General features: G+C 39.5%; 1 protein-coding gene across 1 annotated transcript; it reads right to left on the bottom strand.

The window, feature by feature from the left end:
* Positions 1-2,959: 2,959 nt before the first annotated feature.
* On the bottom strand, positions 2,960-5,371 carry LOC149835083 (disease resistance protein ADR1-like). Its single transcript, XM_090010391.1, has 3 exons — positions 4,279-5,371; positions 4,002-4,195; positions 2,960-3,920 (listed from the first exon to the last, which is right to left on the bottom strand). The coding sequence occupies exons 1-3, from the start codon at positions 4,926-4,928 to the stop codon at positions 3,619-3,621; spliced, it is 1,146 nt and encodes a 381-aa protein (XP_089866517.1). The 5' UTR covers positions 4,929-5,371; the 3' UTR covers positions 2,960-3,618.
* Positions 5,372-18,700: the final 13,329 nt, after the last annotated feature.

The following is an 18,700-nucleotide window of genomic DNA, read 5'->3' as shown; positions in this document are numbered from 1 at the left end:
CATTAACACATTAACATTTTTATCATGCAAGGAAAACATATTTGGGTTTTCATTGAGATATTCACATTGATTCTTGCAACTATTTATGGTTTGATAAAAAATATGCAAATTAATATTCCTTGCAAAACGTAATTCAGAGAAATTTGATTGAGGCACAAAATTTTCAAGGACATGATACTTAATAATTTTATCTTGCATCAGAGCTCTAATGATTGCAACAAAATTTGGATCATCAAAAAGCACAAATTTTCTATCTAGCATTTCACAAAAAAAATAAAATATCGTATAAAATTCACTCTAGGGTGCACTTTCGTTTTCAATGTTAAAAATGAAATGAATTGCATAAATCATCAATACAAATCTACTACATGAGTTTTGTCTAGATGCAAAGGCAGTATGCAACTCATTTTTGACCTGAATCAAATCTTGATGAGCCCAATTTTTTTTTTGGATGTTCGCACTCAAAACGCCTAATATACTCAATTCGCATTTAGGGCTATGGTGACTTTCTAATGATTCAACTTGAGAATTTTGAATTCCTAATTGCTGGATGACACACATCTTGAGCGAATTTTCAGTATTAAGATTGGGTTTTCTAATTTCCACATTTTCATCAAAGATGGGTTCAATAAAAACATGCAATTGATTATTGTCAAAATCTTCGCATTCAGATGAGATTTCTTCTTTGATTTTCTCATTGAATTATTCGGAGATCAAGTTATCATAGATATGTTTCTCCTTGCAAAAGGGTTGAAAATCTTCATGATTCTCATCGAAGATAGGTTTACTAACAATCTATTGCATAGGAACATCCTCAACTTATGGTGAGAGTTCCTCTTCATCCTCCTCATCAACTTCATCAAATATTAGATCTCCAATGATTTCACGAAAAGACTCCTCTAGGGGTTCTTTCGTGAAGATACCCAATGCAGAGTCAACCACTTCACATGAAGATTCCTCTTCCGATTCTTCAAAAGTTCTGATCTTAAGATCATAGATAGGGTCAAACACGTTCATGGATTTCTCATGAGCCACTAACTCAAAGATAAAAAGTGGTTTTAACAGATTCGTCTATTTCTAAGATATCCTCTATTTCCTTATCAGATTGAGATTTTTCTTGATGATCAAAACAAAATTCATCGTCCCACCCAGAACTTAGTCTTGATGTACCCTCGATCCTAACCTTCGATGCAACTTTGATGATAGGTGGATTTGGAAATTGGGTAATTGAGGAAGAGAATGACACACAAGTACCCTGACTCAGATTTTTATAGGAGGGATTTGTATGACTTAACATATAGTGCTTCAACCTCATCTCTCAAGGGTAGACATGGGGTAGGAACTCAGCTCTAAGCTTTCGTTCCATGTAATTCCATTGGACAATAGAATCCTTACTCAGATAAGAACAAGATTGTTTGAGCCGTTTCCACCAAGTGGTAGCTTGAGTCTTCAACCTAAGACCAACTAACTCTATCTTCTTGTGTTCGGAAATATCCAAAGACTTCGGACTGATTTTGATAGTTTCCAACCATTCTAAAAAATCTTCAGAGTCAGATGCCACCTTAAATTCTGGGATTTCAAATTTGTTGCATATCCTTCGGTTAGATTTCCCAGGCTTGTCAGGTGTTCTACTCGAACAAGTTTGAATAGAAATATCATGTTCGTTATCAGGACCAAACTGATGGACTCTTTCTCCTTTTCTAGAGAATTCTTCTATTTTCTGACTTATATCTTTTATTTTTCTATTATTTTCTTTGACTTGGTGCCGCAAGTCACAGTTCTCATATCTAAGAGCTCGTGCGTCATTTTCTAGTTATGTAACTTAAGTGTTCTTATCCTAATTTAAAGAGATTGAAATTTTTGGATTATCTTTGAACTCTGATGGTTTGACATACCTAAACCCACAAATTGGATAAAACAGGAAAGCTTTTTAAAGGTAATTAGCTGTCTGAACCCTCGGTTAAGAGGATGCTTAAGGCCATAACAGAGACCCGGTTTTCGTTGAGTGCCAAACATCAGTGGATTCTGCGTCATGATTTCTGAGGACGCATCTATGAATACTGTTTGACCTGTCCAGCAGGTACCTTGTGAAATTTCAGGTGGCTCTGCCAGCTGATTTATAAAATACATGGGCCTTGTAGTCCAAATTTGTAAAGATATCACTCTGGAAACTACGTGAGGACAAGTCTGTTGGGTTTTCTCTGTTTTTATTACCTTTTTTAAGCAGATCAGATGGGTCTGAGAGCAGCCTGATTGTCCATAAAGGGCCACACACTGTGTCCAGGTTTGTGTCGTGGAGACAGGTTAACAGATCAGGGCAGGATTTGATATTCTAGGCTGTGCATGGGTTTGCTGAACCTCAGCCCAGCTTAGCCTGCCCATGAGGTGCAATAAAGCTGCACCGCTTGAAGTTAAGATGGGTAGGGAATGCTGGGGCAATGACTTCTAGGACTAGCAATCTTGGGAAGGTCTAGCTGTTGCTTGATTGGAGATCCTTTACTTTCGGAATAGGTAAGCTATCTTTTTCTTTTCTTCTTCTTAATAAGAGAGAGAGAGAGAGAGTTTATTTTATTTATTTATTTATTTTGGTTTTATTTTTTTTTTGAGCCGGGGGGGGGGGGTTGCATTACATAAACGAAAGCTAGAACTGTGACACTGGCAATCGAGCCTTGAGATAGTGATGCAACCAGTGGTAACATCAACAAGGAAGTTCAAGGATATATATATATATATATATATATATATATATATATATATATATATATATATATATATATAAAGACAACAAAACTACGAGAAAAAAGTAAAAGTATAAAAGAGTAATTTACAAAAAGCTGCCTAAGTTAGCTGCTGTATACAAAAAAACTGCCTAACATTTCTATTATTACATGTAACAGCCTAGGCATGCATATCCATGTCCTTATGACAATGTAATACATTCAAGTAGCTGCAAAGAAAATGGGATAAAGCTAATTCAGATGTAATTTAAAATTCATAGGAAACAAATCAATGATGGAGAACCTTTGAATTTCCACAAGTACAAAGAAATGGATTAGCCAATATTTGATTTGCAATCCAGCTCACTAGATAAGAAATTTCAAGTTCACATCCTCTTTAGGCAGTTGCAAAATTTCTTTCCTGAGAGCATGCTCAAAAGGCTTCCATAGACGAGCAGTATCCTCATTACAGACAACAGCTTTAAGACCTTTCATCTGTGTTACTGATACAGGCAGTTTCGTCATGCCTATACACCAGCTCATGTCAATCTTTTCCAAACGGTAAAGTTGGCCAATCTCATCTGGGAAATCCTCAATTTTTGAACAGTGAGACAGATCCAAAATCTTGAGACTTCTGAGCTTACAAATTGAATCTGGCAGGCCTTCCAAACTATGACAAGCACGCAACCTTAGGACCTTTAATCTGCTTAACGAGTCAATTCTCTCAGGCAGCTCAATTAAATCAGGACAGTTTGTAATGCTCAGTTTCTGTAGATTGGTAAGATCACATATTCCCAGAGGTAATGTCTCTAAACCGTTGAAATAGTCAAACTCTAGCTCTGCCACCAGAGGAAGGATGCTCGGGATTTCCAGCGCTAAATCGTTACTGTCTTGACTAACCTTACAAAGCACCATTGATAGCTTCTGCAGATTTGGCAATGGCTCTGTAAATGTAGAGAGAACGGGGGACCGATATCTTCTGCAGCCTGATTCTTTGGAGATTTTTCAGAGAGCCTATTGCAGGAAGGCCACTCACTTTTGCATAGTTCAAGCTGTGATTTGCAATAATCAAAACCTTGAGGTTTTCCATTCTCTCCAGAAATGGAGGCAAGCAATATGAATCGGCTGAGAAGTTCAGGATAAGAACTTCAGCATGAGGGAGTGACATATCAAACCAGTTCCAAGGAGCCATTTCATTTTCACCTGCATAAATATCAAATATAATTGCAATTTGTGATACACTTAAAAAATCAGCAAAATTAGGTGTAGCTTTCTCATGCCTACCAGTGCTTATGGAAACAATCTGAGCTAGGGATGTTTGATCCTTTTGTTGGGAAAGATCTGCTTGCCTCATGAAGAGCCTTGTGTTCTGGTGGTCATCATTCACCTGGCTAGTATAGATGGCCAATTCCCTCAGCAGATCATGCTGAATAATAAAGAGGTCACTAAAGCTGCCATCTATGTCCCCTGCTGCATCCCTATGAAGACATTGAAAAATCACAATTAACAGAGAAGACTTCAGATTGTAATGCTGCATAAGGCTAGAAGCCTAGAAGCCTACCGTGTTCTTTCGACAAGTGTGACAAGATTTCTGCTGGATAGTTCAAGCAGAGCAACATAAGCATCATCTTCGCTTAGGTCATGGATTTCAACCCACATGTCAACGACGGAGGTAGCAGGTATCTTTTCATCCTCAGGAAAAGAACCCAGGTCCATAAAACACACTCTAAGTTCTTTCTTCAAGTAAATTAAGTTGGTGCGCAGACACTTCAGGAGATCTTCGTGTTCCTCAAAAATTTGGCCTCCTTGTTTAAGCATCTGTGCTGTCTTATGCCATTTTCTCATGGGTTCCTGCCTCAGTGAACTTCCTATCACTTTTAGTGCTAATGAGAGACCTTTGCAGCCTTTCACTATCTGCAATGTAATGATTAGAGGCATCATCTTATTGGAAGAGATAAGGGTCAACGGCAACCCATATGGGCACATGGAAGTGCATGGTGCTAAAACTGGCAGAAGACCATCCAGGTAAGTGACTAGTACATAGTATGCAGGCACAAAACAAATATGTGAATAGGTCTCAAGCACCTGATAGTGAATAGACATAAAACTGCCATTCATGGGCATACATGCATGTGCATGACTTTCTATGGATCTGTTATATATGACTATGACTAGCCTGTTAATGCTTGCATGTATATTTTTTGTAAGCATGCATTTTGTCAAGAAAAAAAATAAATCAGATCAAATACTGACCTCTTTCACCAGCTTATCATCCACTTTATCAAGTGCTTGGTCAGGGGTAAAAGCCCAGTGACAGAACAGATCCATGGCATCTTTTGGTCCCAGAAATTTTAACGTGTAAACTGAATCGAGTAGTTTAAATTTGATTCTAGATGTGACAAGAGTTCTTAAGCCTGTGTTCCTGAACTGAAGCTTCTCAAGTACTTTTTCAGACCAAACATCATCAAGAACCACCAAGACAGGGTCTCGCCTTCTCTTGTTTAGATTGTCTGCCAGCAGATTAATTGCATTGTTCTCATCCATGAACTCAGGTATTTGGTTGGCATTGATCAGCTCTGCCCATAGTCTCCGATAGATCTCCTTCAAATCAGGAGATTCTGAAACGATTATAAATACAATCTTTCGAAACGTGGCTGGAGATGTCAAACAAAAAAAGGAATTAGCAATGCAGCATAAATCAGCTATGGTACCCTTCTTTCACAGGGAGGACCACAAATAACTCCCAACATAATATTTTGGTTTCTAATATAGAAAATTATATTATGTTCGGAGTTATTTGATGTTCCCTAGAAAAAGGCTTTAGATGTCATATTTTTAAAAAACAGAAAGTTTTCCGGGGCTTGAGGGAAATAAATTAAGTTCCAAGGAGACAAGGAGCTTTCCAGAGGACTATAGAATAGAGATTGCGAGAACCTGAAATGTTTGTCTGATGATAAAGTTTCAAATCTCAATGCATATAAATTATAGAGAATAGAAACATCTTTGACAATTAAGAAACCATGGAAGGATTATAGAAATAACTTAAATTAGTGCATATTACCTACTTATAGAGTGTAGCTCTTACTACTTATTTTATAGTCTCAGTGGCTTGAAAATCTCGTGTCTCTGGTTCGTTTAGTCATATCACCCAGAAACTTGGAGATGAATAATTATGTTGCTTTTCTTTTATTTTTTCTTCTCAAAGATTACATTATTTTTCATACTATTTTGCTTTTCTTTTATTGTTTCACCTCAAAGCTTGCATTTTTTTTGCATACTATTCAGACTACTGATATCCCATGTAGAATTCAGTTGCTCCCAGTTCACATTTGATTTTCCCCTGCTTAAATAGGAAAGAGTAACTTCGAGCAAACTTTACCAATTCTGCCAAAAAATGTGAGACAAACACTTTGTTGTTGTGGAAGAAACTCTATAATTGTAAAATTTGAAGCATTATGTGCTATTCCCTCGATATAAATAACTAAAAGCTAAATTAATGAGAATCTATAAAATTGGGAGGAGGAGAGGGTTTGGGATGGGCATCATAGATCTATCCATACTTTTTTCCTTGTTTTTTATATTTCCACTTTTCTGTCGTCTCTTCATCTTTTTTACTAATATACCATGATAGATTAATGGCTCTTATGTTTGTTCAACTGCTATCTTAATGTTGTCGTGCAAATTACTAATATGTGCCCACACACGCACACTATGTGCAAAAACTGTCAGCTTGTACTGACAAAATTAATGTTTAAGAGGTAGGTTGTGTAAGAGAAGTGGAAAGGATATAAGGCAGAAAATAAAGTTGTACCTTTAACTTCCTCATCTTGACAGAGTTTTGTCACCAAGATCTTTTTCCCGCATCCTCCAGGTGCGCATACTCCAATCATAGACACATCTTCACCCAACAACTTTCTTTTTAACTTTTCCAAAGGAGAATGCAACCCGACAATGTTACTTGGAAGTTGAGGCATGGCACAACTAGAGTAGGGAAAACTTGCACCTTGAACACTGGAACACATACTGATGCTGCTAATCCTCCTGATCAACTCTCTCATATTTATTGAACTCCTTTTTTATTCTGCCCATATATCAGCCTGCATATTCATCTGTGCAAACCTTGCCAACTGTTCATCTAACTTATGTAATTTCTTGGAATAATTATATTTCTTCCAGATTTTCCAATTGGGCAGCTTGGAACACTTATTGATCAATTCTATGCCATTGTTCAAATACTCTATTAATTGAGACATATCCTTTTTCCTTAGAGGTGCTAGAGCATCAATCTCGGTGCTATCTGTTAGTTCTTCATCCAATTGTTGAACGACGTGTACTCTAACAACCAATGCATCTAGTGTTGCTTTTAGCCGATCAAAGTGCTCTTTAAACTCCACAACGGTATTCCTTGCCTTCAAAACAGCTTTTAGTAACTCTGCAACCACAGCACCTACTACTGCTCCACTAACTAAATCTGCCATTTCAGTGTGGAAGCAAGTGCAAGGTAAGTACTGTGACTTCACAATGAAATAAGAATGCCCCCCCCCCCCCCCCCCAATCACTGTCTTCAAGCTCCAATAACAGGTTCAAGCTCACTGTCTTTGGTTTTCAGTCTCTCCAGATTTAGACAAAAAGTGCAGCTTTTGATGTTTCAATTGCACGAATAAGGAAGTACTCTCCATCTTATCCATGTTCAACCCGATCCTCTTATGGAAAAGACTGAATTTTGGTTGCGGACACCGAAAAAACAACTCCAGTAAAGTTACAGAAATCTACATTCAGAAATATAAAAAAGAAATTGTGTTAGCACTCACTTCTTAACTCCATGGGTCATCTAACTCTTTTGACTAAAATCAACAAATCTTTAATAACATTTGGAGAAAAAATAGCAAAACTTCTTGGTTGCATCAACCCAAAAAAGGGTGAGTGTAACTAAAGTTGGAATTCAACCATATATCCGAAGCAATTCTGAGGGTACAGAACTAAAAACTAGGACCAAATTCAAAACCAAGAGAATCATACATCCCAAACCAGAAAAAGGAGGGCGAATAGAAAAGTTACACAACAAGAATTAGGCAAAGAACATTAAAACATGCCTCATGAACCAAAGATTTCAAACTTTCACTAAATTTGGCAATCGTCCACGGGGGAAAACAACAAAGAAAGGGTAGCAAACCAATTTTAAGCATACAATCACAAGCGATCCAGCGTGTGACGAAGTTGGTCAACCCCAAAACCAAAAATCGACCTCTGAAATCAAATGTAGAACTTAATCCAAGCATCCCCAATGCACCAAACCGAGCCAACAGTAGAGAGACGGCAATGGGCCTCAGCAATCTAAAGTCTAAACGCCAAAAATAAGAAGAATGGTTTTGCAGAAACACAATCTAAAGACCCTTCTTGAAAACCAAATTGCAGTACCGAAACGCACCTCTTCTTATTCAGAGTCCTCCCGCCGGAATTTCAACACTTGAGATCTCAAGGACGAACCGAGAGAAGGAAACGAGTGACTCCCTTTCTCAGAATGAAATGAAGGATGCCCTTTCTCAGAATGATGATACGAAGGAAACTATTGTCGATTTTTGCGTAGGAGGAGCTCGAAGGTTAGCTATGCAAGTGCGACAGCTGCTGCCCTTGTTAGGTAGGGCTGGAGGGGCATAGCACCAGCCCACGGCCTGACATGCAGACCCAAACCCGCCGGGCGGGAAGAAACCACGTGGCTTGTAAGCGAAGATTGTTCGGGCTCAAAGAGCTGGAGCGCCCAACAGCCGAACCGGTAACCCATGGGTTGCTGCTACAATTGGGCTGACAGCATGGTCAGCCCACTGACTCAAAAACTTGAGCAAAACCAGGGTGCAAAGAAGAGCCTATGCGGCATATATATATGATTTGACTTGAGGCATGCTGACTATATATATCTCTTTGTTTTTGCTGGTAGCTTCGAAATGGAGTAAACCTCAGAGTGCTGGGCTGTTAGGAGTCTCAGTTGAACTGCATCCAACTCAGCCCAGCCGAGTGGGCGCACCCGGAAAGAGCAGCCTGATCGGCGGCTAAAGAGGGGTTCAGTTGGACAAGAGGACGCCCAGGTCTGTTGCACAGTGGACTCAGACCTGGGTCAGGTCCAGTTTTGAGCAACACCAGGGTTTTGGGTTGCTCAAGAACACACCTAGGCTGACTATATATATATATTTGAAAGGTAGGGTGCCAGAATAACAACCCTTGCACCCTCGGCTAAGAGAGTGCATTCCAGCCACCCTACTGGGTTTGTGCATCCCAGTCTTGGGGTCCGCACAACTATGAAAAGGTCGTGAGATGCACAACCAAGGTGTGGGTTGAACCCCATGAAAACAAAGAAAGATGCATAAAAAGAAATGTGTGTGGGTGTGAGTCAATGTCATTTGAAGCTTACCAACAAGAAGAACGCAACCATTACTTTTAATCCACCGAATTTACCATGCATTTCATGCAAATGCATTAAGGAATACTCGGTTTCATGTTTGCATGTGAAAATAAGAGATGCATCATTCAATCACAACAAAAATGAAGAATGTAGACATATTCTCACCTTGATTCTTCCGAAAAAGAGGAGGAACACGATTTCACTTGGCTGTTAGTGTAGAGGGGAGTCCCTTTTCGGTACCCAACCCTACACAAGAGCACAACGAAGCTCTAATGAAGGCCACGTATATTCAATTGGGAGAGAGAGAGAGAGAGAGAGAGAGAGAGATTCAAGAAAATCGTCCCTTACAATCCTTCTCTCTCCTCCTTCAAAACCTTTATATGTTAGGGTTAAATCAATGAGTGACTCAGATTAAATCTCAGAAAAATGAATGGCTAGAGCTGTTTTACGCCCATCTAGGCCATGGCATTGTTGTGATTTATTAAATACACCTCTCACGCCCCCTATGCGATTCCAACATTTGAATTTTCTTAAAAGTCCTTCAAAACTGCCATTGATTAATGTCTTTAATGCCCTCTTGGTTTTAGAAAAACTCCAAAATGTGCCCCAGGGTTGCCGCCTCCTGTGGCCAATAAGATTACATCCTTTTTGCTAGCTTAAATTCATTTCAAAAGTGTCATGGGGCTGCCGCCCCTATGGCCAATGAGCACTTGTTCTTCTTAAAAGTTCTTGAGTTATTTACAGCTGAGCCACCGCTTAGCTGGTCAAACCCCCTAGCTGGTCAAACACGCCCTGCTAGGTCCATGCTTGAGCTCCCTAAGTCAAGCCCAAACATCCAACAAACCGATTTTTGCCTTGTTAAAATTTTACACCTTAAAAATTATTGTATAGATATATATTTATTTTGAATTGCTCAAGTTCTATTCCGGTAAAACCCATATATTTTTTTTAAACACATTCCTTGCCAATTTACGTAAAATGAAAGGGTTTTAAATCATTTAAACTCTTTGATTTGCAATTCGTTAAATTTTATGAAATTTGAATAAAACTTAGGGTTTTGATGAAAAATGCATTACAATATGCATTTGTTTTAATACATATATATATATATATGTGTGTGTGTGTGTGTGTGTGTGTGTGTGTGTGTGCAGACCCACATAGGTATACAAATTTATTTTTCTAAAAAATCTTATCACGCATCGAATTTTCTCAGAAAATTTGCGGGCCTTACATCCTACCCTCCTTAAAAAGGATTTCGTCCATGAAATCACAAACATCAATCAACAAAGAGATCAGGGTATTTCTCTCTCATGCTCGCTTCAGGCTCCCATGTACATTCTTCGATGCCATGGTGCTGCCAACACACTTTAACCAATGGAATAGCCTTGGTATGCAAAACTTGATCTCGATGATCAATGATCTCGACAGACTTCTCAGCTATCGTCAAATATTTTTGAACTTCTACGTCTTCATATTGAATGATGTGTGATGGATCAGGAATGTACTTCCTTAACATCGACACATGAAAAACATTATGAATCTGGGTGTATTGTTGAGATAGCTCAACCCGATAAGTTGCTTCTCTGATTCTCTCAAGAATCTTGAACAGTTTGACATATCTGAGACTCAACTTTTCCTTCTTTTAAAAATGAAAAAATACTTTTTTTTTCAGTGACACTCTCATAAAGACCATATCACCAACCTCAAACGAAAGCTCTCGTTGTCTCTTATCGGCATAACTTTTCTGTCTATCTTGAGCTGCCTTCAAATGCTCTCGAATCCTCTGTACTTGTTGAGTGTAGTGCTGAAGAACAATCGACGATTCGCTGGATCTATCGCCGATATCATCCCAATAAGACGGTGATCAGTAAGGTCTTCAGTACATTGCTTCATATGGAGCCATCCCGATACTAGCGAGATAACTGTTATTATAGGCAAACTCGACTAAACACAAGTGTGAATCCCACTCGCCTTTCCAATCGAACATACAAGCTCACAACATATCTTCTAACGTTTGAATCGTTCTTTTTTATTGACCCTCAGTTTGAGGGTGAAAGGTAGTACTGAACTTCAACCTTGTTCCCAAAGCTGACTATAACTATCCCCACAGTTGCGACGTGAATCTGTGATCACGGTTTGAATTAATCGACATTGGTACACCAAGTAACCGTACGAACTCTCAGATATACAAGTTGGCTAAACTTTCAAGTGACTGACTGATCCGAATAAGTAAGAAATGAGCAGACTTGGTGAGTCTATCCACAATTACCCAAACGCATCGTGCTTTCATCTAGTTCGCGGTAATCCTACCACAAAATCCATAGTGATGTCTTCTAATTTTTACTAAGAAATCTTGATCCTATGCATGGAACCTCTGGGACACTAATGCTCAACCTTGATTTGCTGACAAGTCAAACACCTCGAGACGTATGCTGCTACTTCTCGCTTCATTCCATTCCACCAATACTTTTGTTGCAGATCCATGAACATCTTTATACCTTCAGGATGAATGGTGTATTTTGATATATGAGCTTCATCAAGAATCTCCTTCTTCAACTCAGGGTTACTTGGCACCCAAAGTTGATCCTTCATACAAATACTATTGTCATCATTAATGCAAAAAAACTGAGCCATCTTCACGTGCTCGATCTACGAACTTCTCGTAATGTACATCTTGCTTCTATGCCTCGATGATTAGATAAAAACTCTGATCAAATGGTTAAACCAAACAATCTGATCATTCCGCCTCCAATATAAAATGACTTTCAAGCCACGAAATCCTCAATCAACCTCTGGCTCCACACAAGGCTAGCTAGAATACTGCTCGATTTGTGACTAAGCACATCTGTCATGACGTTCGCCTTACTAGGGTGGTAAGATAATGTGAAATCATAATCCTTGATGAACTCGAGCCAACGTCGTTGTCTCATATTCAATTCCTTCTGAGAGAATAGATACTTGCGACTCTTGTGGTCAAAAAAGACCTCGAACGTATCTTCATACAAATAATGTTGCCAAGACTTTAAGGCAAACACTACAGCTGCTAACCCTAGATCTTGAGTTGTATAGTTCCTCTCATGAACTTTCAACTGCCTCGATGCATACGCGATAACTTTGTTGTGCTGCATTAGCACGCAATCCAAACCTATTCCTGAGGCGTCTGTGTACACCACAAAACCACCTCTGCAAGAAGGTAAAGCTAACACCAGAGAGGTCGTCAGCTTCATCTTCAGGATCTGAAAACTCTCTTCACATGAGTCAGTCCACTCAAACTTGACTCCTTTATATAAAAGCTTCGTCATCGGTAGCACAATTCTAGAGAAATCTTGGATGAATCGTCGGTAGTATCATGCTAATCAAAGGAAACTACAAATATTAGAGACATTCTGAGGTTGTTTCCCATCTAATACAACTTCAACTTTTGCTGGATCAACTAACACTCCATCACTGAATATCACGTTACCCAAAAACATGACTCGCTCAAGCCAAAACTCACACTTTGAGAACTTTACGAATAATCTGTGCTCACGAAGTACTCTCAAAATAATACACAAATGCTCTTGATGTTGCTCAAGACTCTTTGAGTAGATCAAGATATTGTCAATGAACATGATCACAAAGGTATCCATAAATGGACGAAAGATCTGATTTATCAAATCCATGAATGTTGCAGGTGCATTAGTGAGCCCAAAAGGCATCACTACAAACTCGTACAAGCTGTATCTTGTTCGAAAAGCTATCTTCATGACATCTTTCTTCCTGATTTGAAGTTGATGATAACTTGATCTGAGGTTAATCTTCGAGAATATCTTCGCTCTCTGCAACTGATCGAAGAGATCTTTGATTCTCGGTAACAGATATTTGTTCTTGATCGTCGCTTGGTTGAGCATTCTGTAGTCAATGCATAACCTCATAGATTTATCTTTCTTCTTCACAAACAAAATAGATGCACCCCATAGAGATGCATTGTTTCTAATGAAACCTTGCTCCATCAACTCTTCCAACTGACGCTTCAGTTCTTCGAGTTCTATTGAAGCCATACGATACAATGCCTTAGAAATCAGAGTTGTTCCAGGCAATAACTCAATACAAAATTCAATCTCATGCTTTGGAGGTAATCTGGGCAATTCTTCAGGAAATGCATCAGAAAACTCCATAACTACATCTAAGTCCTCAATAGGGACTATCTCTGGTTCAACTGGGGCGACACTGACCAAGAACACAATACCCTCATTTTGCAAGTACTTCTAAGCTTTTAAAGATGAAATCAAACGACTGTCTTGAATAGGTCGAGAGAGTCTGATTTCCAAAACTAGATGATCAGGCTAATATAAGACCAATGTGCCTTCTCTACAGAGAACTTGAGTATTATACTCAAACAACCAATCTATGCCTAGAATGACAATAAACTCGGTCATGTCTAACAGGATTACGTCATCTAGCAAGTTTTGCCCTACCACTGATACCTCAATACTAGAGATATAATCAACACACAAAGATTGATCACTAGTCGGAGTATGCATCTCCAATGGGTAATTCAAAGGCTCGACAGAAATCAGCAAAGTTCTAGCGAATCTATCAGAGATAAATGAATATAAAGCTTTGCAAGACTGTCTCAGGATTTGGGTCAAAAACTTCAACTCTCACAGGAGTTGGCACGAGACTGGATTCGAAAAGTACATCCTCAAGGGTAGCTGCATTTTCCTTGCCAAACCATCTTGAACAGGAAAAAAGGCTCGTATCAACTAGCATATAAGCCATCAAACGTCATAATCTTATCATAAAGAAAGTAAGCCACATAATTCTATATCACATCCAATTTACTCTTCAGTAATGATAGGGTTATAAAAATACCCAACGTAGTTGGAAGGACTAAAAATGAAGCACTAACTTAGTGTCTCATCAAAAGGCTCATAACAAATAACTCATGCATTTCTGAATATCGAGGTGCTCATTTTGCAAGCACTCGAACGCTTCGTGTTATAGTTTGAACCACTTTGGTTCATGCTCTCTATGCCTTAAGCTAGGCTCTCATGCAAGGCATTAAGCATCGGGTCATGACTTATTTCCGACAACATCTAACAAACCACAACTAATTATGCATGCAGAACTAAATAAAGCAGTAATAAATAGTAAATAACAAAATTTACTAAGTCAAGCATACTTATTGTGCGATGGGCGATGCACGCAGAGTTTTGAACCACACTTTAAACATGGCTCTGATACCAAGATCTGTAACACCCCAAAATCCCAACTTGGAAAATCCTTAGATTTTTAGGAAAAAATTTGATGTGGATTGCAGAATGAACAACAAGAATAAACATTTCATTTTCAAAGGTTTACAAAATGAGACAGAATAAATTATTCATCTTTCATATACAAAATGTCTCCCAAAATAAGAGGATCCCCAAAACCATTGCCAAGATCTCCAAAATTCAAAGTGTGGGTCCAATCCTCCATTGCACATCAACGCTATCACACCTCTATCAAACATCACCTGTATCCCCATAAAACGAGGTTTGTACTCTTGCGAGTTAGTGAGATAATATCTACAACTATCCATTTACGTAAAACATAAGCAAGCTAGCATGAATTTGCAACTATCAACAAAGCTAACATTTACACCAATCTAGCATGAATTGCAATTATCATCAAGGCTAACATTTGCAACACATTAGTAAATCTGCATGAATTACAATTATCAACAAGGCTAACATTTACAACACATAAGTAAATCTGCATGAATTGCAATTATCAACAAAGCTAACATTTACAACAATCTAGCATGAAGGGATAGTTAGAAACATTTGCAATAATTAACAAGTCCAACTATATAGTAACTAACATGCTTTAGACAATGAAATTAAGCAATTAAACAAGTAGGCAACTGGGAAGCAACCTATGATATAAACATTAACTCATAAGTTAGTAGTTAGCAAGTTAGTTTTATTGTTCTATCTTGATTACTTCTTTGAGTACGCAAAAGAACCTCACATTCTATAAAAAATGACGCCGACATTTATTATTCTATGTTATGTGATAATTGGGGTACCTACAGACTGAGTAAAACCTCATGCGGCCCATGGTCGAGAGAAACCTCGCATAGGTGACGGATTGTAATCCACACTACTGCAGTAGTTGAGGCACCTCAAAAGGTCACCTTGACCTCCCTAACTCTGAGTGACTGGAGGTCAAAGGACGCCTTTGCTCCTTAAAACGTGTCATAAAATTGACCAATCACTCAGGGTTGTACCATCTACTCTCTCCAAGGTGCTTCATTTTGTGAATGGGTAACCGGGCGGTTTATCTTATTAGGGCTTAGTTAGTCAATATTCTCTCATTTTTGAGGTACTTAAGCCCATCTGGCCTTGTGTTCCTCGCAAGGGAACCCGAACAACACTAAAAGGTCTAGCCCGCCCATTCACGTGCTCAAGCCGTACACGGCCATAATAGAGCTCTTCGCTTATGAAGGCGACAATCACACATTTATTATTTAGGGGTTTATGACACAAGTATAAGTGAGCTCTACTCATGAAATGGGCACATCGCCCAAGACAACTCACCATGGAGTTCCAAACATGTATTCGGATATACAAAATAAGTGTCATAAACCTATTGTGATGTTCTTATTCCCTTGTCATTCGGGATAAACCAAGTGTCAAGTGTGCATCACGTGTCAAATATAAGCGCACACGAAACCATTAAAGTATTCATTGAATGCTAAAAAACATTGTCAAGTATAAGACACATGATTATAATCATACTTAATTCATCATAGTAATGTTTAGTGACATGAGGTGCAAGTGACAAGTGTTCATTCATGCTACAACATTGATATTTTATGTCACATCATATTCATTTGCATATTTGAAATCGTGTGAAGATGTACGATAAGTGCACGTGACATAAGTCATTTAATCATACATATTGTGAAAAAGGGCTACAACACTTGCACATCATTTTTAAGATGGGAAAGATCACAACCAAGCTTAGAGAGCAGCGTGACATATCACATTCATGTTGCAAAAATCTTTATTTGACTTGAGTTATGCTATTTAGTGTGAATGCATCCAAATGATGTCGTAGGTGCGGTGAATTTGCATCACACAGGTAAGTGCATAAATATAGTCTAAGTGGTGATCTAAATACCGCAACATCAACAACCAAGGTGCTGCCCCTAAGCGCCTATGCTGCAGGAAAGCTACAACAGCTATGTGCCACCAAATGAATGCCAAAAGCATACGAAAATTGGCAGCAAACTGCTAGCTGCCAGACATGTGCGAAACGCATGGGAAAAATTGCAGCAACCCAATTGGCCATGCACTCAAGGTATGCAGGGAAACACAACTAGCTAGGTGCTGCCAGCCAATGCACTGCTACAAGGAAATTTGTTGTGCATAAAGTGCGGCCAACAAGTTTCCAATGCGCAGGAAAATGCAGCCATAAAGCATGTTGTCGTGCCAGAAATTTGACAGCAGCCAAATGTTGTCCAAACGACGGAAAGAAAGTGAATTTACCAAGATGCAAGTGCAGCCCAAGAGGGGACAGATGTGCACCTTGAAAACCCAGCTTTATAGGTGCTATCACAGGGTGTTCTAAGTGCGAACACGGGCTGACGAAGGGGCTGACCTAAGGTTTGGTTTCCTTAATGCTAATGGTTACACCGGTTCTTGTCGGTTTTCGCGTAGGAGAAGCTCAAATGTTAGTTGTGCAAGTGTGACAGCTGCTGCCCTTGCTAGGTAGGGCTGGAGGGGCATATAACCAGCCCACGGCTGGGCTAGTGCACAACCTGGTCTGGCCTGACATGCAGGCCCAGACCCGCCGGTTGATGTGCGAGAAGAAGCCATGTGGCTTATAAGCGAAGACTGTCCGGGCTCAAGGAGCTGGAGCGCCCAGCAGCTGAACCGGCAACCCATGAGTTGCTGCCACAACTGGGCTGACAGCATGGTCAGTCCACTGAACAACAGGTTCGGGCTCACCCGCTCAGCCCAAAAACTTGAGCAAAACCGCGGTGTAAAGAAGAGCCTATGTGGTATATATATATTTAAAAAATGATTTGACTCAGTGCATGCTGACTATATTTATATATCTCTTGGTTTTTGCAGGTAGCTTCAAAATGGAGCAAACCCCGGAGTGCTGGGCTGCTAGGGGTCCCAGCTGGGCTGCACCCAACTCGGCTCAGTCAAGTGGGCGCACTCGGCAAGAGCAGCCTAGTCGGCGTCTAAAGAGGGGTTCAGTTGGACAAGAGGACGCCTAAGTTTGTTCCACAGTGAACTCAGACCTGAGTTAGGTCCAGTTCTGAGCAACACCAGGGTTCTGGGTTGCTCCATAACACACCTAGGCTGCTCCCAACTCGGCCCAGCCGAGTGAGTGCGCCTGCCAAGAGGCAGCCGCCCAGCGGCTAGGCGAGGAAACAACTAGACAGTCGAGCACCCAGGTCTAGTCCGAATTAACCAGACCAAGAGCTGGCTGGTTTCTAGGTAGACTGACTAGGTCTGAACCACATGGTTCAGACCCTGGTCAAGGCCCTCTAACAACAACCAAAACTAGAACAAAATAAAGGAAAAAAATCCACAACATATATATATATATATATATATATATATATATATATATATATATATATATATATATATATATATATATATATTGAAAGGTAGGGTGCCAGAATGACAACCCTTGCACCCTCGGCTAAAAGGGTGCATTCCAGCCACCCTACTGGGTTTGTGCATCCCAGTCTTGGGGTCCGCACAACTATGAAAAGGTCATGGGATGCACAACCAAGGTGTGGGTTGAACCCCATGAAAACAAAGAAAGATGCATAAAAAGAAATGTATGTGGGTGTGAGCCAATGTCATTTGAAGCTTACCAACAAGAAGAACGCAACCATTACTTTTAATCCACCGAATCCACCATGCATTTCATGCAAATGCATTAAGGAATACTCGGTTTCATGTTTGCATGTAAAAATAAGAGATGCATCATTCAATCACAACAAAAATGGAGAATGTAGACATATTCTCACCTTGATTCTTCCGAAAAAAGAGGAGGAACACAATTTCACCTAGTTGTTAGTGTAGAGGGGAGTCCCTTTTTGGTACCCAACCCTACAGAAGAGCACAACGAAGCTCTAATGGAGGCCACAAATATTCAGTTGGGAGAGAGAGAGAGAGCTTCAAGAAAATCGTCCCTTACAATCCTTCTCTCTCCTCCTTCAAAACCTTTATATGTTAGGGTTAAATCAATGAGTGACTCAGATTAAATCTCAGAAAAATGAATGGCTAGAGTTGTTTCACGCCCATCTAGGCCATGGCATTGTTGTGATTTATTTAATACACCTCTCACGCCCCCTATGTGATTCCTACATTTGAATTTTCTTAAAAGTCTTTCAAAACTGCCATTGGTTAATGTCTTTAATGCCCTCTCGGTTTTAGAAAAACTCCAAAATGTGCCCCAGGGTTGCCGCCCTCTATGGCCAATAAGATTACATCCTTTTTGCTAGCTTAAATTCATTTCAAAAGTGTCATAGGGTTGCCTCCCCTATTGCCAATGAGCACTTGTTCTTCTTAAAATTTCTTGAGTTATT

This window comes from Nuphar pumila, chromosome 6 (assembly GCF_984573655.1).
Source record: "Nuphar pumila chromosome 6, dmNupPumi1.hap1.1, whole genome shotgun sequence".
In the NCBI taxonomy this organism is placed as follows: domain Eukaryota; kingdom Viridiplantae; phylum Streptophyta; class Magnoliopsida; order Nymphaeales; family Nymphaeaceae; genus Nuphar; species Nuphar pumila.
This window is presented reverse-complemented; position numbering and strand designations above follow the sequence as displayed.